The sequence below is a fragment of the Macrosteles quadrilineatus genome, unplaced genomic scaffold, assembly GCF_028750875.1.
Source record: "Macrosteles quadrilineatus isolate MER2022 unplaced genomic scaffold, UCM_ALF_1.0 Scaffold_2__2_contigs__length_208266976, whole genome shotgun sequence".
Lineage (NCBI taxonomy): Eukaryota > Metazoa > Arthropoda > Insecta > Hemiptera > Cicadellidae > Macrosteles > Macrosteles quadrilineatus.
Genome location: NW_026542595.1, coordinates 63,120,377 through 63,146,496, shown reverse-complemented (window position 1 = coordinate 63,146,496; position 26,120 = coordinate 63,120,377). Strand labels below are relative to the sequence as shown.

The 26,120-nt window shown below is 35.7% G+C and overlaps 1 protein-coding gene across 1 annotated transcript; it reads right to left on the bottom strand.

Moving 5' to 3' along the window:
• Positions 1-12,996: 12,996 nt before the first annotated feature.
• Positions 12,997-18,398, bottom strand: LOC128984322 (putative uncharacterized protein DDB_G0286901). Its single transcript, XM_054403629.1, has 2 exons — positions 17,450-18,398; positions 12,997-14,963 (listed from the first exon to the last, which is right to left on the bottom strand). Exons 1-2 carry the CDS (start codon positions 18,396-18,398, stop codon positions 12,997-12,999), a joined length of 2,916 nt encoding a protein of 971 aa, XP_054259604.1.
• Positions 18,399-26,120: the final 7,722 nt, after the last annotated feature.

Here is a 26,120-nt window from a genome sequence, read left to right as displayed (position 1 = left end):
TGATGAATTAAGGAAGAAAACAATGAAATTATTTCTCTGCAATCCAGACACAATACAAAAATACTATTTTTTAACCATGCATTTAAGATAATGGCATTATGTCGAATCCTGGAAAAAATCCTTCACGATTATCTTTCTTAGTTCAATAACTGAGATGTTTTTGACAAGTAGGCACGTTTTTCCCATGTTATTCTTATGGGGATTATTTTTGGCCACTTTTTTTAAGACCCTGCTCTCTGCCTATACAAGCCTATATAAATGTTCAATACCATTGTACAACTTCATTACTATTTCAAATCCACATCCATTCACATGTATATTCTCAAAATCACCGACTTGACAGTGCGATGTTTGTACGCGAACTCGGGCATGGTCAAGCTTCTCTCTCCCGACTCATGGTCGGTCTTCTCGTCTCTAGTGGCAGCTCTTGATTAAGTCCTGGGTGGGTGACCTCCTGTTGAAGTAATTTCTAGTTAAATTGTTGCACAAATTGTTGCATAAATTGCACATTGTCACATTTGCGAAAAACCTATATATTTTGATAGGGTGAAAGATCATTGCTATTCATCTGGCCGATACTGTGGAGCTGCCCACAATGATTGATATTTGTGCATGGAAGCATCAATCTTTAAAAGAGCATTTTCATGTTGAGGCTTTAAATCTCTCTTCTCAATAGTTAAGGTAGTAAGGCTTCTAAAATCTGCTATACATTCTGTATCATTAACTAATTTTCCATTTTGATGAACTGAATATTTTATAAATTTAATTCTCCTAACTAAAGTCCATTTTATTTGCAGAGAACAAGACTTAAGAGTATTTTCAAGGTCAGCTCTAATCGACTCACCAACAAATTTAATCATTGTGTATGTACAATTGTAACGAGTTATTTTTCCTAGGGGGGTAAATATTTGCTATTTGGCCGCGCACTGATTGTAGAGGTAAGCAAGCGGCGGCGGCGAAGCTACCTAGCGCCCTTTGACCCGGCTTATCAGTACCGATAAGCCTGGGATATCCTAGATTTTCAGGATGGCCTAGGACGGGCATTCGAGTCGTGGATCCCGAAGAGTGAGGAGTTAGCGTGTGTCTAGTGAGACGTCAAGTGATTTGGGTGACATCGGAGTGTGGTGATACCGGTGAACAGTGTTGGTGTTAAGCTGGGTGTTAAGAACTACTACTGGTGAGTGGACGACGTTCCTTTGATTTTGGTTAAGGAGTTGATATTACTAGTTTGAAAATATTAATATCTGATTTTATTGCGGGAGTTAGTTGTAACCAAACTGGTAAAAGCCTGACGGTAGTTAGGATTTATTTATTATTCAGGAATAATATCAAGGTATATTCCTGACGGTTTTGGGCAGGTGCTAAAGCGCAAGTAATATATTTTATTGACTGTAGTAGATATTATTTTGCGTCGTACCAAGAGTTAGTTACATTACTAATAACTCTGAGGCCCGACAAACCTAGGCTGCACGATTTAGCGTTCGTAGTTGGAAGCACGTGGCCAGTAGGCTAGTAGCTACTATTATTAGCCTATTAACAGAAGCCCAGCTAAGTAACATAAAGTTGGTAGTAGCAGTTGCAGTAGTAGGGTTGTTATTGTTTATTCATTTGATAATTTCAATTTAACCTGAACAGTTTGTTTGGTAATCCAACACGTTATCTTGGTAGCTTGGGTAGCGGAGTACCGGCTATCAGATAATATATTTATCTAGTGTTTGGAACGTATTTAATATTTATTTACCTGCTACTAAGTAGCTCAATAATATAATAAGCGTAAAATAATAAGTAGCTCAAAAGGCAGTAGGCCTTTTGATAAAAAACATGTAAAGTGGTGTAGTCACTCTGCCTATAGTGCACTTGTATTATTATATGGTATTATTATTGAGTGAACTGTTTGATTCTTAGCTTGGGCATTAGGGTGGTGTATTGTAGTTTAGTGGCCTAGTAGACCCCGCCTGGTGATAACTCGCGTTGTGGTTTTATTGACAAGTCGTCGTGTAACTCACTGTGTTTTAGGCACTCTGGGCTTAACTATTGGATAGTTAAAATAGTTTTTAGGACGAAGCCCGAGTTGCGTAGTCAGCAACGACCCCCTAGGAGAGTGGAGAATCGGCGTAGGCCTGGTAGTGATTATTGCACGTTTTTTTTGGTGACTTGTTCACAGTGCCCGTGTATGAGCCAGTCCTATACCGGTTAGACCAGGCTTTTGGCCTAGTGGTTTCCCTGACCTTATCGCAGACCCTGGAACTTTACCCAGCCATTGTACGTTGAGCTATCCCCGGCAAACGTTTGCGACTGCACGCACTTTTAATATTTTTCTTTCAGTGTAGAAAGTAGCTTCGCACAATTATTGCAAGAACTTATATGTCTTCTAAAATGTCCAACAACATTTTTCTTACAAAAATAACAAGTCTTGTGACTTTGTAATATATGTGATTTTAGAGCCATGTGGCTATCACATATTAAATCACAAACTTTGCACAGTTTCACCTTCATTTGATGTTTCAACTTGTAGTGGCGAATCAGGTTGCTTTTGTTGGAGAGCGACGCGGAGCAGTGTTGACATGATGACTTCATGTTTAGGAATGAGGTCTCGGGCTGATGCCACCTCTATATATAGATTTTTCGAAAATTTCAAAATTTTTGAAATTTTAAAAATTTAAACTAGAAATTGAAAAATATTACTTCAACAGGAGGTCACCCACCCAGGACTTAATCACGAGCTGCCACTAGAGACGAGAAGACCGACACCTTTACTTACATTTATACACTTACTTTTTTATATACTTACATTTATTTGCCTTACTTAAACATTTATTTCGTTGAAAAACGTACACAATTATCAATTATCAATCATTGAGATGGGGACGCCACCTAGGTGCGTATTTTAACCCAAATATGAGTGAAGGATGAGTGTAGAATGGTGTGTGATGACCTGTGTAGCTTTGTTACTGACTAAGATCAGCGGTTTCATTAGTCAGGATCATTTATTTAAAGCCCAATGATCAGGAACAGCTGGGTCCAGTTTCGAACCATCAAAAAGCTAACTAAGGAACTAAGTTAGCTAAGTTAAAAACCACATCAAGTAACTAAGGAAAAATAATCGTACAACCATCCCGAGGCCAGCAACCTCAACGTAACAAATCGCAGTCCACACGAACGTACAAGAAAGAGAAGGAAGAAAAGTTTAGAAAGACGAAAGGAGCTGAAGTACTAGCCACTTACCATACGGACCTGAAGAAATCACTTCTCTGTGGTTTCGAGTCGATGGAGGAAGTACTCAAGGCGAAGGCCTACGAGAACACTTCTCGGAATGTTGGAATTCCTGTTTCCACTAGAGCCGTAGGAGTGTCAACTGTGACGACTTTCAACCGCGTCACAGCACCAGAAGCTAACGCGCAGCGTTTGCCACCGATGTCAACCAGCTTTACCGCGTGCAGTTGGCTCTGGTAGAGAAGAAGATTTTCGACAACAGATCACAAGGCCGTCTGAATGACCGTGAATTGTGGTACGATCCCGCACCTTTTGAAGCTTACAAAAGTGTTATCACGAGTCTAAACATCTGTACTCAGCAAGTTGGTGCACTACTTCGGTGCATAGCCACGTTTACGTTTGACGATGTACAGTTTGTGCCCTTGTTCCCTGCACAACAACTACTTGATAACCAGCGGAGACTAATACCTGTTCCGGAAGTCGTATATTTGACTAACCTCAGGCAGACCGTTGAGAGTTTGAGCAATCGCCAGATACCTGTAGATTTAAGGCGAAATTTCATAAATAAGAACTCAATACCAGGGGCGGCTTACAACAACAGCCTGCTGATGAACCCTGATGCCATTATTCCGGCTGCCTACGGTCCGGATGACCTCCGCAATGACTTATATGCGGTTAGAAACTGGATAGAAACCGCCACTGACTTGCGTGGCAGTCGTGAAAAGTGGTTTACACAGCTTCACGCTGCTGAGTTGGAACACGGAAACGAAAGCGTGCTCACATCATGCCAGTCCGAGAATCTCCGTATCACAGTGAATCCTGACGGCCGCTCAAGAGTGGAAGGAGATATTACAGAATATTGGTTTAGAAGTTCGATGTCCGACCAAATGGTATTTTATGGTACCTACCACCTGGCTGGAGAGTTGGCGTCTGCTGCCCGGTACATCTACCCCAGCTATTGTACGAGGACAAAATCTGCGAATGGAATGATTACAAAGCGGAGTTTCCGCGACATCTTGTTGGCAATAGAGGCGTAAGTCCAACACCAGAAGGAAAACTGGAATAACCCGTCCGGCTGAAATAGACGTAAAATTTTCAAACTACTGAGGAGCGAATAAAGATTAGTAGTTATCCTCTTTAGAAAACATATACAGAAAAACATAGTGGAAACCACTCCAAGCAAAGGCTAAGTCAATAGTAGATTTTCCTGTCCCTACTTCAGCATCTGCATTAAGGAGATTTTTAGGCAAGGTCAACTTTTACAACCGTTTCATTCCTCACTGTGCTCAACTCCAAAAACCATTGAATCAGATATTAAATGGTCACAAGATGAACAGTTCTAAACCTTTAGCTTGGTGTGAGGAGGCTTCACACCAACACAAGGTGTTGACTAGAAATGAAAAATATTTTGAAATTGAAGTGAACGTAAAAAAAACAAAAGTTTCAATTTACTGTTTGAAACCAGCGTTTCTCCTTGAAGACTACATTCCCGAAAAAGGCAAAGAAGAAAGAAAAATCACAAGACAATCCAACAATAAAAATAAGTCGATCCCCACAGCAGGCAAACCGCACATGGTTCAAAGATCGAGATTTGTTCGTGTGGTAAATAATTGCTCACTTAAAGTGAGGGACTCGTTTTAGGGGGGGGGGGGGGGAGTGTGTAGTGTCTACTCTTCCTTATGTTCTTTACCACCATATTAAAATACAGTTGTTTTAACTAAAGATTTAACATATATTGGATATATTATTATTAATTTTTGATTTGTAAACAGTTCAGTTTTTACATTGTTTTCAATACAACTTTTAATTCATACAACTATTGATTTTTATCATTTGGCACTGTAGTAAAGAAAACAGTTTATAATGATTTAACATATAATTGTTATGTTTTACCGTAACAACTGAGCTTTTTTCAACGATCAAACCTGCGGATCTGTGTGTATATATCACAATAATAAGAAAATAAACTAATAGAAATCTTGCATTACCTTTTGTTAGAAAGCCAATCACTATTATTGTTAATCAGGCACAAATTTCATCAATTTAAGTATAAATCAACAGCATAATACAGATTAGTTATTATTTTAACTCGTTCCATAGTTCAAAACGTGTATGTATTTGTATTTACATCATCGTTCAAAACATTGACTAAAGAAACATAGTTATGTTACAGATATTGATTTGATTTTAGAAAGAAAAGTTAATTGCGTGCTTAGTTTTGTGATAATTCTCCATAGTCAAATTAAAGTAGGGTTGTAAAACCAATCACGACATGTACATGGATTATGTCACGTAAGTACAGATTGAAATATAAATATGGCTAATTTAGTGCCACCGGAAGAACTGACCACTGTTGGGAATATACCAGAGAACTGGGTAAGGTGGAAACAGAGATTTCAGTTGTATATTAAAGCAGTAGGCCTAGACTATAAATAAGACAGATTAGTGCCTTTATTGTTAACGTGCCTGGGGGAGCCTGGAATTTACATTTATTATGGTTTTACCTTTCCCGATGAAGAGAGTAAAAATAAGTTCGGCGAGGAAGTAAAACGTGTTGATGAACATTTCATCCCTAAAAAGAACGTGACTTTCATTCGTCATCAGTTTTTAACAAGATCTCAACTGGATGGGGAATCTGTCGAACAGTATGTTACTGATCTCCGTAACAAGGCAAAAGACAGTGAATTCTCGGATTTAAAGGATGACTTGATTAGAGATAGACTTGTGTGCGGGCTGCGAAGTCCTCAGCTTAAAGAGAAACTTCTTCGTGAGTCAGATTTAAGATTGCAGAAGGACATGGATATTTGCCAAGTCTCAGTAGTGTCGTTTCAACAGGTTAGGCTATTGGAAGGTAAACTTCAAACTACAAATCTTCATGCGGTTCAAACAAAAAGCAATATAAACTCTTTCAAAGCTGATCAACAACATGTCAAGAACAAACATTTTAAATATAAAGTTAGTGGTAGGCCTAAGGTTAATAATAATACTAATCCTTGTAACAAATGTGGTAAAATACATGCCTTTAAACAATGTCCTGTTTTTGGAGTAAGTAGTTTTAAATGTAAGGGATATAATCATTATTAAAAAACGTGCAAACTTTGGCAAGCAGGTACGTACTGTTGTAGAATAACCTATAGGTCAGGTGAAAAAATGACCTTATGGGTAAATGCCTTTTAAATTGTTAGTTCAAAGATCAAATGTATAAATCGTTCTTTTATGTAGTAGACCACAAATGTGATCCAGTGTTGGGTTTAAACACATGTTTAAGCCCATCTATCAACAGTAATGTAGCAAATCAATTCCCAGGATTATTTGATGGTTCGTTGGGATGCGTTACACATCATTGTCAAATAGTACTTAAGGCCAATGCTGTCCATGTTGTATCATGTGATGAGGCTACTGACGCAGGAGGAAAATGTAACCTTTTCTCAAGATTCTTCTCATCCGTATTCAACCTGAGCAACATACCACAGCCAACTTATGACTTTGGGTTGAATCAGTCAATAAACTGCTGCAAATTTTCAGCCATAGACGTACAAAGTAAGTTGCAGGCACTTGATCCAAACAAGAGTGCTGGACCGGATGACATTCCACCTGCTGTACTCAAATACTGTGCTCCTATTCTTGCCCCTCACCTCTATATTTACAAAACTTCTCAAAGTGGGTGTTTTTCTTCGTCTTTGAAGAAAAGTTATGTTGTCCCCATATTCAAATCTGGCTGCAAAAACAACGTACGAAATTAGAGACCTATTGCCATTCAGCCTGCCTTATCCAAGATTTACGAAAGTCTCATTCTTGACTCCTTAAGTTTTCAGCTCAGCAAACACATTGTTACCGAACAGCATGGATTCATGGAAAATCGCTCCTCCAGTACCAACCTCCTTATCTTTCAAAATGCCGTTATGACAGCGTTTACTGAACACTCTCAAGTAGATTGCGTTTATCTGGACTTCAGTAATGCCTTCGACAGGATTAACCATCGACTGCTGATTGCAAAACTAGAAGGATATGGCATATGTGGCTCATTACTCTGCTGGATGAAGAGTTACCTCACAGGTCGCAGCCTCATTGTTAAATGTGACGGAGGCCTGTCTCCTCCTTTCTCAGTCACTGAGTTCAAAAAAATCTTAAGAGAAATGACTGATACATCACGATTTTTAGTTGTAAATATAGTCGGAATGAGGCTAAGCTAGCCAGGTTTTCTTCAATTTACAACTAAAAGTCTTAATATTTAAATTATTTTTATTCAATCGTTTTTAACTGGAAGTAGTTTGATAAAAAATTTAAATGATAACCAAAAGTTTTCTTGGCACTTTTTCATAAAATCTGCCATTTTCAGTAATTTTGATTTTAAAATTTAAAATGCCCGCAATTTGAAATTTTGAATTGGACCAAGGTAATTATTTTCCCTAAATTTGGTATGTAGGTGTTTTTGAACACCCTGTTTATGTGTGTGTCCGTTAGCACAATAAATCACAAAAAAATGATCCGATTTCGATGAAATTTTTTACAAACGTGTAAACCTACGTTTCTTCGAATAAGTTCACGAACCGGCTTGACCGGACCATGGGAACGGGGTGGTTTGGGGGGATTTATGGGGTAAAAATTGGTTTTTCTCATTTTTGACCATCAAAACATAGAAATCCCTAATTTATCTCTATAAAATTGTGAAGAGCTTAGGCAAATAAATAATTTAGTATACTGATGTATTTTTGTACGGGTATTGGTTACGGAGATAATTCAAAGAATTGTAAATTTAAAATTATTCTTACGGATAATAAATAAACTGTTTTAGTTTGCTTGGTTGGAGATATATTTTGATGAAACTAGGTAAATTTATTCGTTTTAAACTAAGCTATTATTATATTAATAAAAACTCACTTTATAACTCTCCCTGTGGCAGCAAACCTAGGTACTCATGAAAACGAATGTTATTGAAATTGATTTAATTGAATATCAAAATAGGCAAATGGAACTCACTTGGTCTGCAGGTTTGCTGTGGTGGGGGAACCAATTCCATGAAAAGTAGAGACGGCATCACAACCTGTGATTGCAACGAAAATTAATAGGTTGATGCAGATCTCTGGAGGGAGTTGAAAACACAAAAAACTGATACATTTGTATTATTTTAATTATTAACGGCCGCCATTTTGAAACGACTTAATTAAACTCGACCATTGACAACCTGGGCTGAGATAATGTATTCAAGCACTTGTATGCCAAATTTCATTAAAATCGGTTAAGGCAATTGGAGGTTATATCCGATTCATGGCGACCCAGCATCCTTTTACAGTCGCCATCTTGATGACGTCATTACGGACGACCGAGGTCTTTAAAAATTGGGGTCTGGGCAGTTTTACGTTCAGGGACTTCTATACCATGCTACCACCTCAAGTCGCATGTTCCCCGCCAGAACTGAAGTATTCTGCCGCTTTATACAACCATACAACCACACTATATGCATTTTGGTCCCACAGGTGCGTTACATGAGAGTGTACTTTGACACTCGCCGTTTACGTCAATATTGCTCAAACATTGTTATATTATATATGGAAATGAAGCAGAATTTAAAGCTCTACATGATTTTTGAAGGTAAAATCTGCATTTCCTCAATATTAATGGCGAAAACCCCCGAAAAGTAAGAATATGTCTAGTTTTTTTTACATATTTTAAAGTTTAATTTGTTTTTTCACTATTAACAATCATATTTCTATTATTTAATATGGTATTTTCTTGTTAATAATATTATGCCGAAGAATCTAAGACTAATTAGACTTTTCTATATGGAATGGTTTGGGAACAATAAGTTTTTAAGTGGAACCTTGCAGTGTTTTACAGATTGTCCGCCATTTTCCAAGATTGCGGATTTTGCTACAGTGGGAAAAGTTGGGAATTTTCACAAAATGTTAAGGGAAGCATGCCTAACACATTCCAGTTGGTTTTGCGTTGTTATTAATTTTGCTCAGGTAAAAGTCTAAAAGGCCTAGCCTAGATGGAGATATAAGAATATGTTAAGGTCCAAAGCATTTAAATGATAATATTAAAATGTGTCAGTACCAACTACCTACGATTGATATGCTTTCCAGTAAGTTAGTGGGTGTAAGTATACTTATATTACACTTAATGCACCCGTTCATTTGATTTTTTTCGTTGATTTGTATTAGTTTTTAGTTTCACGTCATCTAGAAAAGATTGAAGACATAATTTTAAAACACGTAAACTTTACAGAATAACATGACAAGGATCCTACGCCTTAACGATGCCGTCACCGCGTCGAGGCATATGTCAAATTACAACAGTAAACTTTATAGTTCGGCCGACTTTAATAAAAACAAAAAATTTCATCAAATTAAACGTATTTACATAAAATCTGTTTTTATGTGGCGTACATGACGAAGAAATATAGGATTTACTTGCAGTTTAGGCCGTCGGCCCTCATTTTCAGCGTTTGATTGCACTGATATTTCCTACGCAACCTACAGGTCGTCGCCCGTGAAGTGATACTAAACAAATATTTGTAACACAAAAATTTAAACAAAAATTTAAACAAATGTTTGTGATAAATCTCAATTGTTGGAAAAAAATTGGTGTAGATGCAAACAAGTAGTTTTTAGAAAATATAGTGAGTGGTTGATGTGCAATTCTGAGTGTTATGAACATAGAGTGTTTGTAATTAACAAACCACCCTATTTTAAAGAACTGAGACTACCAGGTGGTAGAGTTGGAAAGTTTCACCAAAAAAAATGAATAAACTCGATGGCAAATAAGTAAGTTCAAAACATCAATTTAACTTTTATAACTCCATTACGTATTTGTTTAATTTATAAGATTTTAATTTTGAAGTTGTTTATCATGCCCTAACCTCATCTCCTTAATCTCATTAAAATTAAAATAAAAAACTAATGTTCCGGATTGTATGAATGTTAAAGATTGTATATAAGAGAATCGGGGCTGTTTTTCGATGTAATATAAACATAGTTTAACACATTAAATCGACTGCCTGTTCATGTAAATAATGCTAAGTTTGTCAAAAGCGGAAATGTATTAGCTATCATTAAACTGTAATTTTATGATACAATTTTAAATAGGTTTGGGAATTCATAATAACCCAAGTAAAACACTCTCGATGACATAACGTTTGGTAGCCTGTGAACCATGGTTTCATGGTAACCTGTAGGTATATAAAGTCAAGTCTTTATATACCTACATCTTTACATGTATCTTTACATGTAGGCTGTATTAAGGATCGCCAAGTTTTTAGCATAGCTACAGAGGAAAATTTTGTGGATTATATCCTCAAGGCTTCAGACATGTATTTCGGACTGTCACCGGACTGCAGAATAGGGAAAACTGGTTATTATGGCGTGTGGAATATTTCTGAGGTAATAGTGTTCCGTCATTATTGGTGTTTCCGAGAGTGCGTGTCAAACACCATTTCATTGCAAATGTACCTCCAGGAAGTGGAGAAAGTTTTAATCGATCAGGGTGGATACTGAAAGAAGACTTCCAGTTATTTTTAAAGCACTTTCAAAAATATGCTAAAAGCTCCAATGATAATCTATGTTTACTTGAGCATTGCTGGCCTTAGCTATTCAAAAGATAATGGTATTGTTATGCTTAGTTTTCCTCCACATTGCTAGCATAAATTGCAGGCACGTGACAGGTCAATATACGGTCCAAAAAAGAAGTAGTATATTAATTCTCCTTGTTATGAGTGGTAAATCTCGAACCCAGGAAACCATTATAGTAGGGGTATGATATTCCTGCAGTGGTTGCTGGAGCACATCCTCTAGCCATGACGCCTTCAAACATTTTATCCAGCTTTAAATGCACTTGAATATACCCTTTTAATAAGGATATCTATGTGACGGACTTGCCCATCCTGCTGCTGATGAAGTTACCCAGGCTAAAGATTACACCATAACACCTTTAGTACAGCCACAAACCAAAAAAACCTTCATTTACAGGTAACAGGTACAGCGAACTGATTTGTAAATCTCCGAAATTGTCAGAAGACCTTGTTGCAGCAGCTGGAATATCAGATCGTAAGCCCTGTATTAGATCGACCCATGATGTAGCCTAGGATAAAACACATTCAAGAAGTAGTTCCAACCTCTATTAATAGTTTTAAATCTTACGAAGTACGGGTACTCTGCTAGTAATAAATGATTAAACCGGGTGTCCACAAAGTCTTGGTCTGATTTTTTTAGGACATAGCAATAGTGGGGTACGCGGGGAATGCGGGGACCAATCAGAATGCGCCATTTCAATCCCGTAACACCCCTAGGCAAATCAGCTGTGACTTTCTCACCGGGATCGTATTGCATATGTAACATAACCTTACCTGTCATCTGCTTTCCCGCCAACCATTCCCGCCAAACGACATAACCTCACTTTACGTATTGTATACATAGATACCTTTGTTTATTTAATTAATATATAAAATATGAATGTAATCATAAACTTATATTATGTTAATATTCATCTGAAATATAATTTTTTTTTACTTTTTGTTTCACATTTTTGGTTTTTATAATAATTCGTTTGCTCCGGTTGATGGCCCGGCGAAGAGACTTCCTAAATAATAATGAAATTTTTGCTGGAAGGACAACATTTCTAAAGATCTGGCGTACATTTTGTTCAGACATCGTTATCATGAAGCCAAAAAGTGATCTATGTGCAACATGCCAAAAAACTATACCTCTCACGCATAGCTTCGTGAACTCAGCGATGAAGATAAAGCAGAGTTTTTTCATAAATTTCAAGAACACTTAGACGAGTTGAATCAGAAAGAAAGGCCTAAGTACATACCTATGTAAATAATATGTAAATTAATAACAACATGTATTAATTTCTTTACAGTACATGCTAATATAAGAAACAATTATTTAGGCATTTCAGCCTTTCAGAAATTTGATTAGTATTAAATGTATTTTTTGTTCTATTCAATTGTATGTTTTGTGGACAAATAAATAAAAAATTACTAATTCTTATTTTACCTTTTCAAAATGTGGTAAACAAACTTTCATGTTGCTAGGTAACATTTCTTTATTTATGAGAAAAATTCTGAATAATTTGATATAAAATATGTAAGTATTAATGAAAATGTCTCAGTTTTAGCTAAGTTTTAAAATGAAGAAAGTTGAAACGCAATTTACCGAAAACGGAGGTTTTTATTATTTAATAATTAAAAACAACATAACTCTCTTACTTATTAAGATAAAAATATTTTAAAATACCCAATTGTTCAATAAATGCCCTCTATGCAGAAATGCTAATAGCTCAATTTCAACAATATGTATCATAAGGTCCCTTTTCCTGTGACCCATCACGACTTAATATGATTTATCACACCATCAATAATTTCTTGAGAATGTTTATTTATGGAAGATCGACGGTCCCTTTGATCTGGTTTTGTTGTACCAGAAGTTGACTGCATTTTATTTGCAACTGTTAAAGCAATAAATTTGTTATGTTCATCCAACGTATTTAAAAAAAACAGCCCTTGCAAACTTTAAAAGGTTGACCTTTGATGTTGAAATCTATATAAAGAAACGTTACTTCTCTTCTTTTATTTGAACTTTTTTACCTCTTCCTAGTAGTCTTTGTTTCTTCAACATCTATTGAACTACTAATAAACTGACTCTTCGCTCTCAAGATCCAAACGCCCAATATTCGTCAAAAATGGTTTTTCGCAACTCATCGTTCAAATTTTTCGAACGCTCCATTCTGCAATCCTTCAGGCCTCTCATTTTCTTTCTTGAACCTCTCTTCCTTTAACTGTTACGTAGTCTTTGCCTTCATGTCTGTTATTTGTTCTTTCTTTTCGTTTTCCTCTAACTCATGGACCTTCTCCTTTTTTCTTTTATTGTTTGGAGGTTGGTCCTCAGGAACATCGTTATCTATATTGTTAGGATTAGGCCTATCACCAATTGCAACCATTTGTTGGTTCTCAGGAGCATCGTTATCTATATTGTTAGGATTAGGCCTGTCACCAATTGCAATCATTTGTTGGTCCTCAGGAACATCGTTATCTATATTGTTAGGATTAGGCCTGTCACCAATTGCAATCATTTGTTGGTTCTCAGGAGCATCGTTATCTATATTGTTAGGATTAGGCCTGTCACCAATTGCAACCATTTGTTGGTTCTCAGGAACATCGTTATCTATATTGTTAGGATTAGGCCTATCACCAATTGCAACCATTTGTTGGTTCTCAGGAGCATCGTTATCTATAATGTTAGGATTAGGCCTGTCACCAATTGCAATCATTTGTTGGTTCTCAGGAACATCGTTATCTATATTGTTAGGATTAGGCCTGTCACCAATTGCAATCATTTGTTGGTCCTCAGGAACATCGTTATCTATATTGTTAGGATTAGGCCTTTCACCAATTGCAATCATTTGTTGGTTCTCAGGAGCATCGTTATCTATATTGTTAGGATTAGGCCTGTCACCAATTGCAATCATTTGTTGGTCCTCAGGAACATCGTTATCTATATTGTTAGGATTAGGCCTGTCACCAATTGCAATCATTTGTTGGTTCTCAGGAGCATCGTTATCTATATTGTTAGGATTAGGCCTGTCACCAATTGCAACCATTTGTTGGTTCTCAGGAACATCGTTATCTATATTGTTAGGATTAGGCCTATCACCAATTGCAATCATTTGTTGGTTCTCAGGAGCATCGTTATCTATATTGTTAGGATTAGGCCTGTCACCAATTGCAACCATTTGTTGGTTCTCAGGAACATCGTTATCTATATTGTTAGGATTAGGCCTATCACCAATTGCAATCATTTGTTGGTTCTCAGGAGCATCGTTATCTATATTGTTAGGATTAGGCCTGTCACCAATTGCAACCATTTGTTGGTTCTCAGGAACATCGTTATCTATAATGTTAGGATTAGGCCTGTCACCAATTGCAACCATTTGTTGGTTCTCAGGAGCATCGTTATCTATATTGTTAGGATTAGGCCTATCACCAATTGCAACCATTTGTTGGTTCTCAGGAACATCGTTATCTATATTGTTAGGATTAGGCCTGTCACCAATTGCAACCATTTGTTGGTTCTCAGGAACATCGTTATCTATATTGTTAGGATTAGGCCTATCACCAATTGCAATCATTTGTTGGTCCTCAGGAACATCGTTATCTATATTGTTAGGATTAGGCCTGTCACCAATTGCAATCATTTGTTGGTTCTCAGGAGCATCGTTATCTATATTGTTAGGATTAGGCCTGTCACCAATTGCAATCATTTGTTGGTTCTCAGGAACATCGTTATTTATATTGTTAGGATTAGGCCTGTCACCAATTGCAATCATTTGTTGGTTCTCAGGAGCATCGTTATCAATATTGTTAGGATTAGGCCTGTCACCAATTGCAATCATTTGTTGGTTCTCAGGAACATCGTTATCTATATTGTTAGGATTAGGCCTATCACCAATTGCAACCATTTGTTGGTTCTCAGGAACATCGTTATCTATATTGTTAGGATTAGGCCTATCACCAATTGCAACCATTTGTTGGTTCTCAGGAACATCGTTATCTATAATGTTAGGATTAGGCCTATCACCAATTGCAATCATTTGTTGGTTCTCAGGAACATCGTTATCTATATTGTTAGGATTAGGCCTATCACCAATTGCAACCATTTGTTGGTTCTCAGGAACATCGTTATCTATAATGTTAGGATTAGGCCTGTCACCAATTGCAATCATTTGTTGGTTCTCAGGAACATCGTTATCTATATGAATAAATGAATTTATTTCCATTGAGAACAAACTTATTACATGCATTTATAATCCAGTAAATTTGTATTTAAATTTACTCATAGCGAGAAAGTTTTGGGGTAGTTTTGATTTTTTCCATTTCTTATGTATTTTGGGGTGCTGAATCCGAATCTGAGGTTTGCCAACAAAAATTCTTGACGCAACATTGACAAAAATGAGAAAAATATGGAAAAAATGATATTTTTTGTAATATTTAGCTTGTAACTCACAAACTATCAACTTTTTGTTATTAGTCTATATTATAAAAATTAAAGTACACAAAATTTGCTACAAAATGTACCCCTAATGTGATAATCTCCGATGAACCGTTTAGGCTCCAGAGCTATTTGAAAATTGGAACATTTTGTATTAGTTTTTAAATTTCTCCAATTATTCTGTCAGACATATATTCATTGTATATGCCCAGGCAAAGGTCTTATATAAATACAAAGTGTTGAAATTGATTAATTTTGTGTTACTGAACCGTTGACTTTTTATTTAGTGTACAGAAAAGTTACACGAACTGTTGCCGTTTAAATTATCCTCACTCAGAGGGTTGTAATGAGGCAGGTTCTGGCAAACGTTTCGATGCATTATTTGTGAGCATTCTAGCTTGTTCATCTGGTCGATTAAAAAAAGGTTAAAAGTAAAAAATTTACACATAATTATAAGTAATACCAAAATCTAAACTATCAAAATTTAAATAACACTAATCTATTAGCTTGTTCATCTGAACAATTAAAAAAAGGTTAAAAGTAAAAAATTTACACATAATAATAAGAGATACCAAAATCAGTATCTGCTAAAATTAAAATGTAAATAAATAACAATGTGAGTGTTGCAAATTATTCAAGCACAATTAAATAACACTAATTGTAAATAATAAATAACAATAATTATAGGTAATAAATAACAAAACAACAATAATTATAGGTAATAAATAACAAAACAACAATAATTCTGGAAACTTAACGAAAGGTAGAGAAGGTCATTTCATTCTTACATGCAACTATTGGCCTTTGGTACCATATCTATGAGATAACATTGCTTAAATAATCGATGTTTTGTTGTGCAGTAAGCCAGAGATTCAATTGTTTGGAGAATGATTTTAGATTTGTGAGATTTTTAATGTTTGAAGGAACTTGATTAAAATACTTCGGTCCTAAATACTCAAAGGAGTGGCGAAAAATTGATTTATTGACTTTGGGTAGTCTGAAATTGTTTTGACGTACATACCTAGTATTGTAATACACATTGTCACTAACCACATTTCCACTCCTTATAAAAAATAATCTCTGGACCTTGAAAACAAAAAGATGTTGAATAGGTTTAATATTTAAATGCTTATAAAGAGGGAAAGAAGATTCTGTTTTGAATTTGTTTAAAATTATACGTAAAAAATAGTTTTGGGTGGTTCTCAGTTTATCTATCAAATATTTATAAGTTCCGCCCCAACATATTAATCCATATTGTAATCTAGAGTTTATTAATGCAAAATACAGTGATCGTAACAAATCAATACTACAAATATTCCTTAAAAAATAAAAAGTTCTAATTGAAGACCTTAATTTTGCATGCAAACTAAGTATATGTTGATCAAAACTCATTTTTTCGTCCAAAATAATTCCTAGATATTTAAATTTGTTTACTCTTTCTAAAGGTTGGCAGTCGCAGACTACTAAATTACATGAAGCAGAATGATAAGTGAGAGGAAAAGGTATTTCAAAACCTGAAAGATCAAAATTGACATATTTTGTTTTATTTGCATTTATTTGCATTCTGTTTTGGAGGCACCATTGTCTTAACAACAAGAGATCGTGATTGATTGACTCACCAAGTATTACAGAATCTTTATTGCAGTAAAATATTGCTATGTCGTCCGCAAAAGCACTGACATTCCCCTTAAAATTAAGTTCCAATAAATCATTTATAAATATTAGAAATAAAATACCAGAGGTTACTGACCCTTTCGGAACACCTGACTCAACTGTTTTCGCAGAGCTGTAATGATTTAAACATTTTACTTTTTGTTTCCTTCCTACTAAGAAACTTCTGAACCAACACAACGCAGTTCCCCTAATACCCAACGCTTCCAATTTATCTATGAGAATATCATGATCAACTAAATCAAACGCTTTTTTGAAATCAATAAAAAGTCCTGATGTTTTACAATTTGAGTTTAGACTATTGAATATTTGTTCTGTGACATTTAATAAAGCATCTTCAGTTGATTTACCCCTTACAAAACCAAATTGATTACTGCTAAGAAAGTTAATTTTCATCAAATACTTATTCAACCTTAACATCATTAACTTCTCAAATAATTTAGAAAAAACTGAAAGTAAACTAATTGGTCTTATATTGTCTAATTTTGTAGAATTTTTATCTTTTAAAATTGGTACGACAGAACTCAATTTCAGGCTTTCGGGAAATATATTATTATTAGGATTAGGCCTATCACCAATTGCAACCATTTGTTGGTTCTCAGGAACATCGTTATCTATATTGTTAGGATTAGGCCTGTCACCAATTGCAACCATTTGTTGGTTCTCAGGAACATCGTTATCTATATTGTTAGGATTAGGCCTATCACCAATTGCAACCATTTGTTGGTTCTCAGGAGCATCGTTATCTATATTGTTAGGATTAGGCCTGTCACCAATTGCAACCATTTGTTGGTTCTCAGGAACATCGTTATCTATATTGTTAGGATTAGGCCTGTCACCAATTGCAACCATTTGTTGGTTCTCAGGAGCATCGTTATCTATAATGTTAGGATTAGGCCTGTCACCAATTGCAACCATTTGTTGGTTCTCAGGAACATCGTTATCTATATTGTTAGGATTAGGCCTGTCACCAATTGCAACCATTTGTTGGTTCTCAGGAACATCGTTATCTATATTGTTAGGATTAGGCCTGTCACCAATTGCAACCATTTGTTGGTTCTCAGGAGCATCGTTATCTATAATGTTAGGATTAGGCCTGTCACCAATTGCAACCATTTGTTGGTTCTCAGGAACATCGTTATCTATATTGTTAGGATTAGGCCTATCACCAATTTCAACCATTTGTTGGTTCTCAGGAGCATCGTTATCTATATTGTTAGGATTAGGCCTGTCACCAATTGCAACCATTTGTTGGTTCTCAGGAACATCGTTATCTATATTGTTAGGATTAGGCCTATCACCAATTGCAATCATTTGTTGGTTCTCAGGAACATCGTTATCTATATTGTTAGGATTAGGCCTATCACCAATTGCAACCATTTGTTGGTTCTCAGAAACATCGTTATCTATATTGTTAGGATTAGGCCTGTCACCAATTGCAACCATTTGTTTGTTCTCAGGAACATCGTTATCTACCAATACACCAATATCAGACAAATGCTGGATATCAATGTTTTCTTCCATTATCAAAACTGGCAGGCTCTAAACATCAATCGGAGCTGCATCTAAAAAAAACAACAAAAGAAAATATTATTTTATCACATACATAAAAGTAAAAATCTATAAGATAAACCGCCCAAATTACATTCACCTACCTAATACCGGACGTCGATCTCCTATTCTTCATCCTTACCTGATAACAAATGAGGGTTATATTAACAGTGCTTAGTCAAAAACTCTTATATAAAATCAAATTTACTCAGTTGATAACAGTTTTGTTTTATGGGAAAATAATAATTAAATATCAATGACCGGTATTAGGTAGGTGTCTGTAATTAGGGCGGGTTGTCTTAGGCCATTGATTTCATTGAAAATGAAACACAAATAAATGATTGTATCCTAAGCAACATTAAAAAACAACTGACTTTAACTTGATTTTAATAAGGATGAAATTTTCTTACAGCGAGCAGTTTGAACTGTGATAAGTTGAACTGTTGTAAGAAATGTAAAAAATAACGTAAAATTCATATTACATTTCAATTTCACCATCTTTATTGTGCAGATAAATATGTTTGAAACAATAATAGCTTGTTAAACTAAAAGTTGGAACTAATCTAAACTTAGCTAAGCCAAACTAAGGCTTGGCCTAAAGTATTATTATTTCAAGAAGGCAGTACTATGACCATTGATTCTTACCTTCATACGTCGCTTTCCCCAATTCAGCCAAATACCTTCCCCTTGACATTTCAAAACAGAATAATTGGTAGAAGCATTGATAAGTAAAAAGAGATAACGTTTAGGCCAAGCCCTGAGTATAACCTAATAAACTGGATCACACTTTTCACACATCATTAGGTTAGGCAAATACCAAAGAACACAGACTCAAATAGTGAACACAGAGTTTTAATTTATCTTAACAGCTGTTACTTTACAAGGAGTAAAAATAAAGAAGCCTAGCTAACCTGTGTTCTGGTATTGAAATTTTATGTTTAATCTTAGTAAGCACTATGTACAAAATAATTTAACAAAAATAGGTTTGATCAAAAGGATTTAAGGCAGACTGAAATCTGTTGTACCTTATTTTTGTTTGACTCTAAAGAGCTATGGCTCTAAACACTTTTAGATCACAATCAATGTTTGGTAAATAGGGGCTAAGCTGACTTATTCCTTTTTTTATCATGACAATCGTACTTAGCTCCTTAATATCTAGTGGAATATCTCTAAAAGCAAATTTGTCTTACTTAAACAGTTGGTACCATTGAAAAGGGTGCATTTTTTGAAGCAGAAGCGATAAAAAACTCGAAATGTAAAAAAATTACCTAACCCCTTTTGACCTGACTGCAAAGTATTTTAAGTATAAATCTCTAAAATATGTTGTTGTGTAGCAGGTGGCCGTTATCAAACCTCAAGGCTGGTACCACGGTCATGCTTCCTTTATAAGCCGTTCAGCCGTACGTCCGGGAAAGATAATTGTACTGTTGCGATACATCCTAACTGCCTCTAACTAGCGGTGCTTAAATGAATGCTAATAGCTAACTAGCGGTGTTTAAATTAAAACATGAAATCGACTTAAAATCCAATGAGACAGAAAAGTAAAATTGGTTAGTGAAATGGAAGAAGCGGCAAGCTAGGAAACGGTGGAAAGTTAATACTCAAATAAGGCGACAGCGTTTGTAAGTTTTAAGCAGAGAATGAAAGAGCATGTGAAAATCTCACGCTGCCGCCAGATAGTGATGTAGACAGTAGTCACTCACCATTAAACATACCTTTAATTGTCAGGCAAGAAAGCAGCCAAAAGAAACGTGGACGAAAACATGTAAAACGAGCTAAGACCGCGGCTTGTAGGAAAATTAATAAACTAAAAGCTACAAACTACCAGTTACAAAAAAATAAATAAAAGATACTGTATAATAAGAGATACCAAAGACTACTTAAAGATAAGAAAAAGACTAACAGCCCACACCTAAATAAAAAGTAAAAAGATGCTAGGAAGTATTAAGGAACCTAATCAGGTTAGGAAACACATTTTATATGCTGAAGCCATCACTGAAGAGCTGAAGGTATTATTTAAGAAAAACTCAAAAAGAGAAACAAATTTTCACAAAAGTTCTTCAAGGCAGAGTAGTTAAGAAAAACAGAGTTCTTGGTGAAACAAAAGAATGTTTGCAAACTTTTTTAATTAAAATTCATTGTGTAGCCCCTGAACTGTTGAATAGACTAAAAATTAAGGTACCTACATACCTTCACGTCCACAGTTCAAATATGTATGGTTAAACCCACTACATGTTTCGCCTATACATAGGCATTGTCAAGTGGTCCTTCAAGAACGTTTCGTCCATTGTAGACTCGTCAAAAACATTTAAATAAATACACAAAACACGATACGAAACATTTAACACTTAGTAGGCCTACTATTTACCGGTCGCGGTACGGAGGCAGACTGGCTGGAATTATGTAACCCCGACCCCTTCTCCGTTATCAGTCGTACTGCAAAGGTCAAACTGTTCCTGTCTATTGTTATGAGCTATTATGGCGTTAAAAATTGAATGAGATTTGAAGTTTAGCTGGTCATTTAAAATATGGTTCTTATTGTGGGTGTCTTGGAAACTTTTATAGATTTCAAATTGTTCCAGAGAGTCTAATTTGTTACCTTTGTTACAAATGTGAAGGATTTCCAGGCTATTGTCAATTACATCTACGGTGTGATTGTTATCCAATAAATGTTGGGCAAAAGTGGATTTTTGTTTGTCTGCTCTGGGGTCGGGGCGATGTTCTTTGTGCCGTTGGGTGAAGGTCCTGCCAGTTTGTCCAATATAAAAATCAGGACAATCCATGCATTTTAGTTTGTAGACCCCAGACTTTTCAAGCTTATTTTCATCAGTAATTTTATTGGACAGAGCTTTCATAGTCTTATTTGTGGTCCTGAAGTTTAATTGAAGCCCATGTTTCTTTAAAACCTTGTTGAGCCCATTGTGAGCTATGTGGCTGTATTCTATACAAATGTATTTATTCTCGGGTTCATCTGATACGGGTTCATTTGGTTTGTTCTTTAATTTCGATACTATTTTATCTACGATGCTCGGTTTGTATCCATTGGAGATAGCAATATGTTTAATTATGTTCAGTTCTTTATTGTAGTTGTCAGGTGAAAGCGGAAATTTGAGTAACCTGTAGACTAAGCTATTGTAGGCGGCAAGTTTTTGAGAAATAGGATGGTATGACGTGGCGTGTATTGTTTGGCTTGAAGTCGTGGGTTTCCTGTAAATACTGAAATTTAGTTTACTATTATCCTTCTCAATAGTCATATCTAGAAAATTGATCTTATTATTGACTTCTGTTTCTATCGTAAACTGTAGTTTGGGTGCGATGTTGTTTAGGTAGTTTAATAATAAGTTCAGTTGTCGAGTATTGCCATTAAACAACATAATGGTGTCATCAACATAACGGTTGTAAAGGGTGATCCTGTTTCTGTATTTATTTGATTCAGAGAAAATGAAGTTGTTTTCTATATGATTAAGATAAATATCAGATAGTATTCCAGATAACGGGGAACCCATCGCAAGACCATCAGGCTGGGAGTAAAAATTGCCATTGAAAGTAAAATAGTTTTGTCTTAAGATCTCCGTTAGCAGCGCCATTATTTCATCAGTAGATTCCGATAACATTGTTGGGCTATTGGTTAGATGTAGTTTTACTATCTCCAGTACTTTATCAATGGGAACATTAGTATATAAGTTCACAACATCGAACGATGCGAGCGTGTGGTGCATTTGAATGGTTATGTCTTTGTTTTTATTTATGAACACATACGAGTTTTTCAGGCTGTAGTTGTTGGTTAAAGTTATGTTATCTCGTAGTAGTTTTTCTAGTTTTTTTGCTGCTTTATATGTTGGTGCTGGAGTAAAATCAACTAATGGTCTGATAGGTGTGCCTTCCTTATGTACTTTAGGAAGGCCCCTAAAAACTGGAGCTGAGGGGTTCATCACCTTAAGATATTTTATTTCATCCTGAGAAAAAATTGTTTTGGACTCGTTAATTATTTTCTTAATCCTCCTCTGATAGGTTTTAGTGGGGTCTTTGTTTAAATGTACAATATTATTTTTATTGAAAAACTCATGGACTTTGTTTGAATAATCATTTTTATGCATTATCACGGTGGTGTTACCCTTATCTGCCTTGCATAAAATGGTGTCATTGGTAACCAGCTTTTGTTTAATGTTCTTTAAAATTTTAAACTCCTCTTTGTGTAAATGAGAATGGTTATTGCCATTCAGGATCACCCTTTACAACCGTTATGTTGATGACACCATTATGTTGTTTAATGGCAATACTCGACAACTGAACTTATTATTAAACTACCTAAACAACATCGCACCCAAACTACAGTTTACGATAGAAACAGAAGTCAATAATAAGATCAATTTTCTAGATATGACTATTGAGAAGGATAATAGTAAACTAAATTTCAGTATTTACAGGAAACCCACGACTTCAAGCCAAACAATACACGCCACGTCATACCATCCTATTTCTCAAAAACTTGCCGCCTACAATAGCTTAGTCTACAGGTTACTCAAATTTCCGCTTTCACCTGACAACTACAATAAAGAACTGAACATAATTAAACATATTGCTATCTCCAATGGATACAAACCGAGCATCGTAGATAAAATAGTATCGAAATTAAAGAACAAACCAAATGAACCCGTATCAGATGAACCCGAGAATAAATACATTTGTATAGAATACAGCCACATAGCTCACAATGGGCTCAACAAGGTTTTAAAGAAACATGGGCTTCAATTAAACTTCAGGACCACAAATAAGACTATGAAAGCTCTGTCCAATAAAATTACTGATGAAAATAAGCTTGAAAAGTCTGGGGTCTACAAACTAAAATGCATGGATTGTCCTGATTTTTATATTGGACAAACTGGCAGGACCTTCACCCAACGGCACAAAGAACATCGCCCCGACCCCAGAGCAGACAAACAAAAATCCACTTTTGCCCAACATTTATTGGATAACAATCACACCGTAGATGTAATTGACAATAGCCTGGAAATCCTTCACATTTGTAACAAAGGTAACAAATTAGACTCTCTGGAACAATTTGAAATCTATAAAAGTTTCCAAGACACCCACAATAAGAACCATATTTTAAATGACCAGCTAAACTTCAAATCTCATTCAATTTTTAACGCCATAATAGCTCATAACAATAGACAGGAACAGTTTGACCTTTGCAGTACGACTGATAACGGAGAAGGGGTCGGGGTTACATAATTCCAGCCAGTCTGCCTCCGTACCGCGACCGGTAAATAGTAGGCCTACTAAGTGTTAAATGTTTCGTATCGTGTTTTGTGTATTTATTTAAATGTTTTTGACGAGTCTACAATGGACGAAACGTTCTTGAAGGACCACTTGACAATGCCTATGTATAGGCGAAACATGTAGTGGGTTTAACCATACATATTTGAACTGTGGACGTGAAGGTATGTACCTTAATTTTTAGCAAACTTTTTCTTACGAAAGGCAAACATTCAACACCAAAAATCATATAAGATATATAATCTTTAAGTTTTGGGAAGATGAAGAGTATTCCACCTACTTAACCGGCTCGGGATTATTAGAGAAAACACGTGTATTGAAGTTATTTGAGTACTAGTTTGTTCTGAACAAGCAGACGAGTGTTTCACTAGAAAACGTTAAAAAAGTGCTCATAATAATGTTTTGCATTGAGGCTTTGATTATGAGAATGTTGCGGGCTATAAGAAGCGGATGCAAAAAAGGCAATCGTCTAGAATGTGAAATCAGGTTCTAAGAAAGAGGTAAAACTTCTATCAAAAATGCTAATTATATGCAAATTGGGTGACTTAGTTAGGAAGTATGAAGAAATGGAAGATAGATGTTAAAGAAGGGTTTTGCGCTGTCTTCCTCACTGAAACATGATGCAGAAGCCATAATTGCACATTTAAAACCTCATTTGGAACACTACTTCCGACTTCATATACAAGTAAAAAATTTCACTTATCAGATCCCAAGTAACCAATATAGAAATAAAACTATGTTTACCCAATATAGAAATAAAACTATATTTTTTTCTTTTAACCACCAGATTGCCTCAGCTATTTCCCCAAATAAAAAATATATACTGGAACTATTCTGATGTCGGACACAGTCCATAAACGAACAGTAGATCAGGTAGTTTCAGAAGGGCATGACGGTACTTCAGTATTAAACGGAGGCCACATTTTGTCAGCGCGCTGCGGCGGTTATGTTAGGTTGGGTTATCATAATAGAAAGTATCGTTCGATTCATAACGAAGCTAGGAAAGTCCTACACACATAATATTTACGATAACCCAACCTAACATAACCACCGCAGCGCGCTGACAAAATGTGGCCTCCGTTTAATACTGAAGTACCGGAATGACATACGAGACTTTGACACATTAATTTCAATTTTAAAGGATAAAACAATTAAAGTGCTTACACTTCCAGTAGATCAAAAAATGATGGATGAGAAAGTTAGTGGCTAAAGATAAAACAAGACATCATCAAGCAAATTATAGGAACTCAACTTCTTCATCAAGTTTGCTGAAGTTTGTTGAGTTTGTGTTGTAAAGACTGTACATTTATTGTATTCAGGAAGCTGTTTTAAAAGCAAACTAATGAATACTAGCTATTACCCACGGGCTTCAACCCGTCTGACTTCATAAGGTCGACTCTCGATAACTCGAACCTCAATAAGTCGAATTCCTTCATAACTCGAATTTGACTCTAGTCCTTCAGTGGAGTCTGATGGAAGTGTGATTATCTGTTATCTCCTAAGATGTAATTATCATCTACGGGACATGACTCCACTGAAAGACTTAAAAGGATATTATACAGGGCTCTCTCCCTGTAGTTTGGTGTTGCTTTTTACGCTTTAGGGATGTTTTGATATTTCGTTTAGCTTGATAGCTAATAGGATGTTTTCAGAGAGCTAATAAGATATTTTTGAAAGCTTAAGAGCTACTAGAGTGTTTTTTTTTACATTTTTCCAATCGTTGATTTATTATTTTTAGTGACCGAACTTCTCAGACTCCTCCCAATCAAGTCAATAACTGACTTTGAAACTCTGGAGGGAAAACTCAAAGAAACCCCTTCTCTCAGGAACAAATTCATAAGCAAAATTGTTTTTGAGTTTAAAAGGTAGAAAACTATTTAATCTAGGTAGATATTCTATTTAGTCCTACAACCATTACATTTAGGTTATTAGGTCTAATTAGGAAGAAACAAATTAAGAACCTTTCCTACATACATTCAACTTAAGGTAAGATTATACTATAATCTATATTATAATACACTTTTCTCACATGTTAGCAAACTTGGATGGCTTGGTAAGACCTAGGCCCGGGATCGATTTACTTTTATATTTTTACGTCCCCAGAGGCCAAAAACAATATAGTTCAAATTTATATATAGGGTGTCCCGGAACTCTCTACCAATATTTTAGGGCATTGCTCCTGGGTAATAAACATACCTAAATATCATATTTAAATTGAAGGGGTCGGCGGAACAAAGTGCTAACCCTACTTTTTGCCCAAATCAGGCTAACAGCACATTCTAGCGGGGTTTTATATGAACTATTAGTTGCCTGCATGGAGTTGCTGATATGTCCGGTAGGTAGCTCTAGTATCGATGTGCATTACGTCGCCTCCCTGTTCTTTGTCAGGCATATTGGTGTCAACACAGTGCTAAG